The 6,258-nt window shown below is 37.8% G+C and overlaps 1 protein-coding gene across 3 annotated transcripts in view; it reads right to left on the bottom strand.

The window, feature by feature from the left end:
- The window catches only part of LOC108365043 (uncharacterized protein DDB_G0283357-like), a 57,768-nt gene extending 51,750 nt beyond the window's left edge, over positions 1-6,018 (bottom strand). The window contains exons 1-2 of one of the 3 annotated variants that reach the window (XM_017618966.1): positions 5,385-6,018; positions 3,774-4,532 (exon numbers count right to left, since the gene is read on the bottom strand). In XM_017618966.1, coding sequence (XP_017474455.1) covers positions 3,774-3,841 — 68 coding nt within the window. In that variant the 5' untranslated portion in view covers positions 3,842-4,532; positions 5,385-6,018. Of the gene's footprint in view, positions 1-3,773 lie in introns of all 3 variants that reach the window. The other 2 variants (XM_017618967.1, XM_017618965.1) reach the window with 2 other exon arrangements.
- Positions 6,019-6,258: the final 240 nt, after the last annotated feature.

Raw genomic sequence — 6,258 nt, 5'->3', positions numbered from 1 at the left:
CCCGCGTTGAATATTTTCAGAGCAGGAGCGTTTCTGTCCATTCGAACGGCATGGCCAAGCCAGCGGCGCCGCTGAATTTTAATTCGCTGCACTATGTCTATATCGTTGTAAAGCTCATACAGCTTGGACAGCTAAAACCGATAAATTTCATAAACTATTTTATAAATAATAATAGAAAGTCTACTGAGAAAATCATCAAAATCTATGCTGTATAAGCTTTAACTCTTATACCACTGATTGTTCAGATACCAGTTTTTGCGATATATCTCCTTTATTTAGGAAGCTAAACCCATTAAAATGTGTTACCGGTTTACATATCGATCATTTAGATTGGTGCTATATAAGGTATATCTTCCATACCTCTGGTTGTTTAGATATGATTTTTTTTATATGTGTCTCCTCTATCTATGTATGCTGTGAATATATAAATTTTTACAAATGCAGTAATCTATTAAAATTTTCAGATGTTCATAAAAGATATGGAGCCTTCGGCAGCTCTGGTCTTACTTGTTGCTTAATATGTCTGGTTCTACTAACACTAGTGAGCACCCACATTAAGTTTTTGTTATATTTTCAAACAGTGGGTCGCTTAAACTGTATAAGGTTATGAGTGGCAATATTAGTTTTCCCAAAAAATTTAGATACGGGTTAACGCAGAAACGACACGATATGGAATATCATTGTTGTAAATCTGTATTTTTTTACATATTTCTAAACCAACTCATCTTATCATAAATTACTTTCAGAATTCGACTTTAAAAACATACTTATGAGTTAAAATTGATCATAATCTATGGTTATTCTGGGGATCTAATGAGGGAGCGAAGTGAATCTATAACCTATCCTTCCCAAAAGACAACCTCCCTCACTGCCCGCCAAGGCTTGATGGTCCCTGTTATCACTAACGCGCTCTGTCGACCGGTGCTAGGTGGTATATCCTTGCTCAAGGCTGAGCTCCCGTAGTTGGACTGGACCCGGACTGCATGAGACGCGCATCGATGTACGCTCAGGACGACACAAACTTGATGACCGACAAATCCAGAAGCGTCTGTTCCGCAGTAGGGCGGCTCTCTGGTCCGCGTCTGACCCACATTGGGCGGCAGGACAATTCTCACCTGACAGTAGGTATAAAAGCCAGTTTATATCTCGAATGCGCCCCCCGTACACGGTGAAGCAAGCTTCAGCGGTCCAAATGGAGGGAGCAGTCCTCTGTCTAAAGAAATCTCTCAACGAATGTTACGTAGCCACCTGTCCCGAGAACAAACCTCCCAGGTGACACACAAGGTGGTGGACGGTGGAACTAAGGCAACTAGTAAGGCCTTCAATAGAGCGAAGTTCACTAAGGACGTGGAGGATTGGGAAGAATAACGTCGCAACTTCAATGTGTCCAAGAAAGAGATAAAGAAGGTATCGTGGTCGAAATTCTGTGAGGACCTTGAAACGAAAATTAAAACCGCTCGATTAAGAAGGTGCCCCTCAAAAAACGTTGCTCCTCCCGGTTTTCTGGAAAAGCCAGGAGGAAGGCACACCGGATTCAGCCTTGAAAGACTAGAACACCTGATGGACGTTCCCTTCCCTGGGTGCGGCAACGCAAGGGACACAGTTACCCCTGCACTAGCACACCCTATAACCCATAGGCAAGGTAGTCCAGTTGACGAAATGATCACTGCTACACTACAAATCTACGGGTCCAGATGGAATATTTCCCGCCATGCTACAACGAGAAAGTGCCACGGTAACTCCCTGGCTAAGAACCATCTATACGGCGAGTTTCCTCCTTAGCTATATTCTAAAGCCCTGGAGGGAGGTAAGAGTGGTCTGCATTCCCAAAGCAGGGAAGACGGGTCACAGTATCGCTAAAGACTTTACACCCATCAGCGTTTCATCATTTATCCTCAAAATAATGGATAAGATTCTAAGTCCGCAGACCACGCAACGCCTTACTCCTGAGAACTTCAGCGAGACCCATCATGCCCACCGCTAAGGTCGGTAGGTCGGTTGAAACAGCCCTGCACGAGGTTGCCGGAAGTATAGAAAAAGCACTAAACCATAAAGAATATGCGCTGGCACCCTTTTTGAACGTGGTAGGCGTTTTATCTCTTATGATGTGGAACCCGTGCTTAACGAATTGTGACGAAATCTACACATCTACATGGTATCGCGCTTGCTCTGGCCACGGATTGACGAACTAGGAACAAGTAGTTTATTAAGACTTTCAAAACCAAACCTTAGGCTTTTAACAGGAATACTAACGGAACACTGGACCATTGACCATATCGCACACCGTCTTCAAAAGAGTCACCATTCAGAATAATACGTTTCTCAGAAAACGTGAAAAACTATTTCTTAGCACATAATAATCATATCGGCAAGGGCGACTTTACCTTACGTTTTTTTAACAAATTATTACAAAAATTTTCTCCAGCTTTTGCTGAAAAATGCCAAATTTTGAGTTGTGACTCTTTTGAAGACGGTGTGCGATATGACAGTCAGGTTCGGAGCACCGCATAACGATTTCTGTATATGCTGTAGAGATGAGGAGGAGGTAGAATCCGTCCAACACTTCCTTTGTGAGGGTCCAGCACTCCGGGGGAATGCCTCAAGAGCCTTCGAGAGCCAGGATACCTTGGGCAAAACTCCACTGGAAGGATTGCTAGGCTTCGCCAGAGAATCAAATTGGTTCAAAGACATGTAGAGATAGGCATGCGGTTAACTAGCCCCCACCCCGCATCAGTGATCGGACTTCTACCACATTGTGGTAGATCTGCCACTTTTATGAGCATCTACCACATTTACCACTCAGGGTCTGAAATCTACCACACATTCGCGTTTTTGAGTAGTTTTATTTTTGCTTGACATAATTTTCTTAATTTTACACGATATGGTAACAAGAATGATATAATGCAATATTCTTCATTCCCGGCGACGATGAAATTGTTCAAGTAAAAGTAAACAAAGCCGAATGTGAGGATTAAATAAACTGTAAAATAGTAAATTTTCTCAGTAATACATTTTTCGTTAGGAAACGCCGTTTTATTGTGTTAAATTGCAAAATATGTGATTTATAAAAAGAATTAATAGCGAAAATGTTAAAAACCGGCGAGTTTTGTGAAAGTATTAGCAAATTTAAGTGCATGAAAGGTTTCTGAGGCGTTGTTTACTTTTACTTGAAAATTGTGAAAATCGGCAAATCCCAATTAGCTGTTTCTGGAACGTGCCACATTTGCTCGCTACTTCGTGATGTGATAAAAAGAAAAGCTGGCGGCACTCCACAAGGTTGCAGAAATTTATTAAAATATCTTCGAAAAATATATTGATATAGAAGGAACTGCTTTACACTGTCAAGGAAAAGAATTGCCAAAATTTAACGCAATTTTTAGCAACTTCAATCTTCCACTTTATTATACTAAAATTAGATTTTTATAGAGTCTAATTAAAAAGTTTGCAATTTAGGTGAAACCTTGCAGAATTTTTTTAATTTTTGTACAAAGTTTGATCCAAACCCAGAGATGTACCACGTTTTTTTGAAATCTACCACATTTTTTCCCAGATTCTACCACACAGAAGTCCGATCACTGCCCCGCATTTAAAATGATAGTATGCACTTTTTTTTATATACTCGTATGTTTCGCCATTTATTTATGAAATGATTGGTGCATATTTCATACTGTTTCGTATGTGTGTGTAAGTGTGTGAAACGAAAACGATTCATATAAAATGCATAAACATAAAGGACGAGTAACTTTTATAAACAAAATCTGTTATGATCCTACCATTGATTATTTGATGTTCCAAATGCTCCAGGCCCACTAACTCTGCGCTGAGTGTGTTTTACGTGCATTTTCTCCACGCATAAAATGCTGTGTGAACGCTCTGTCTACGGGAACACACTACGAGTACTGTCTGTCACCATACTTTTCACTGGTTGTCTCTGCTCGTTTTATTTTATTTACATATATCGTCGACGGTGAAAGTTTTTGACATCCTCACTTTTACTACACTGGCTCCTGTGCGTACATCTTTCTTATGCTTCACTTATAAGAATGTCCATATGTATGGATTCATGTATTTATTGAACAAAACATGTGTGCATTCATACATCTGCTTCCACTATAAATATACGCACATTCATATGTATGTATGGCTATGCAGGAGTTCAGTTCTGTTGAGTGTCCTTTAGTTGAAAGGTGGTGGGTGGGTGGCTGGTGGCTGGGTGGTTGTTGCAACTAATTTCATTCAACTTTGCACCTCTGCATTTGAAGTGCATTCCGCATAGATATTTGGTAGGATATTTGATAAAAGAAGTTGTCGTTGCTGTTGTTTGTGGATTTGGTGGGTACAGTACGAAATACTAATGTAAAAAGGACGTACTAGTGTAGATTTCTTACGTTACTATATACGTATGTATGTATTTTTATACTCGTAATAGATGTGTAGGTACAATAGCACTTTAACTTCTATGGGATGTAGTACATACATATGTTGTAATAATAAATAAGTAGGCAGGGTTTGAGTATCGATGTCGCTAGTAACTACAGTAGCACTTAGTATTTATGTATGTATATACTAGTTCAGTTGAAAAAATCGGCGTACTTTCTATTAATTTTAATTGAATATATGTACATACGTAATAAGTTTTGCTTATTTGTATGAATATATTTGCTTAGTTTTCAAAATTGGAGTCAAATTATAGTAATTTGTAATTTATTTTCTATTAATTTTCTATTTATGTACTAGTAATGCTGTTTAAGTTTTGTAAAGAAATAAAAACAGAACCACGTATGTTTGGTGAAGGGTATATTCATTTATGCCGTTATTAGAAACGTGGTGTGATTCGCGCAGTAATTATTATATAATGTGTGTTGTTGGCAAATTCCCTGTTTATCACAAATTTCTACCCACGATTACATACACTTTCATTAAGCACCGCACTAGATTATGTTTTCAGAAAAAGCAATCGAATTTTTAGTTCCACCAGTGCTTTAAAAATAATTATTTAATTAGAAATATATATAATTTTAATATAGATTTTTCATTTTCATGATCCTTTTGTGTTTAAATTATGTATGCAGCTCTTATTTCTTATTTCATTAGTGCAGGTACATGAATTTCTTTTTATTCAAACTCTTTACGGAATTACATTCGCTATGTTAGATATTCTTATTTGATTATGTAATTGTTTTCATTTTCATTGAATGTGAGTGATGCACATTCACTTTCTTCGTCATAGCGAACATCACATGCACATACTCGCTAGGTTATAGTATGTGTTATGACATGTACATTTGTATGTACTCATACATACATTTGTATGTATGTATTTTATGAATTATATACGCTCGCAAATCATATTGCTTTATTTTCCTTCAAGCCTCCGCACTCACATACGCTTGCACAAAGTTTGTAGGACACGGAGAAAAACACTTTTAGCACTTTCTACATTCTCGTATTGTACATAAAATTCCGATACTCAAAGTGAGTTATTAAATTGGTATGTAGGTATGTGAGCAGCAATCACTTGCTTTCAGGAGCACCCCTCTGAAGGCGTACAATGGTTCACCATCTCGTATATTTTGGGCCACACATTTTGCCGATTATGAGGACTAAATTTTCTTTTACACACTCAAACATATTTATATTATTTCTATATTTTAACAAATAACTTGGTGAAAAGGTGAATCGAATATTATGTGACTTGTAAAATCAATGCTTCCCATTTGACCTCTATTTTTTTATTAATTTTTCGCAAATTTTGTATATCTATGTACATATGTAAAGTAATATTTTTCACCGCTAACACATTTCGATTAGGTGTTACACAATTAAGCACTTTTCAGATCCTTTGCGTTTTTTTATTATTTTACATAACATCCTAGTGCATTAGGGGAATTGTTTAATCAAAAGTTTCATTTGATTAGCCCTTTACTTTCACATTGGCCTGAACTACTCGATTCGGACTCCCCACTTTAAGTAAACCTGCCTTATTCACGGATGCATTGCTTTGACTTGTTATTTAACTTATCCGTATGAAAATCAATAAAGAATGAGCATGTCCTTTCGCCCGAAAGTTGGGCTATCCTCTATGTTATTCGAGGAGAGTGTGCGAGAGTGCTCTCAGGAGCACAACAATTGCGAGCTTTTCATTGCAACCGTGTTGTGTTTCATTCATAAAATCGAACGCACCCAACGCTCAGCCGCTTTTAAGTTAGTGTCCAATGTGAAAATTCGAATACTATATGTACATATGTATGTATCGTC

The sequence above is a fragment of the Rhagoletis zephyria genome, unplaced genomic scaffold (assembly GCF_001687245.7).
Source record: "Rhagoletis zephyria isolate East Lansing unplaced genomic scaffold, Rhagoletis_zephyria_1.1 Rzeph_scaffold_01754, whole genome shotgun sequence".
Classification (NCBI taxonomy): domain Eukaryota; kingdom Metazoa; phylum Arthropoda; class Insecta; order Diptera; family Tephritidae; genus Rhagoletis; species Rhagoletis zephyria.
This window is presented reverse-complemented; position numbering and strand designations above follow the sequence as displayed.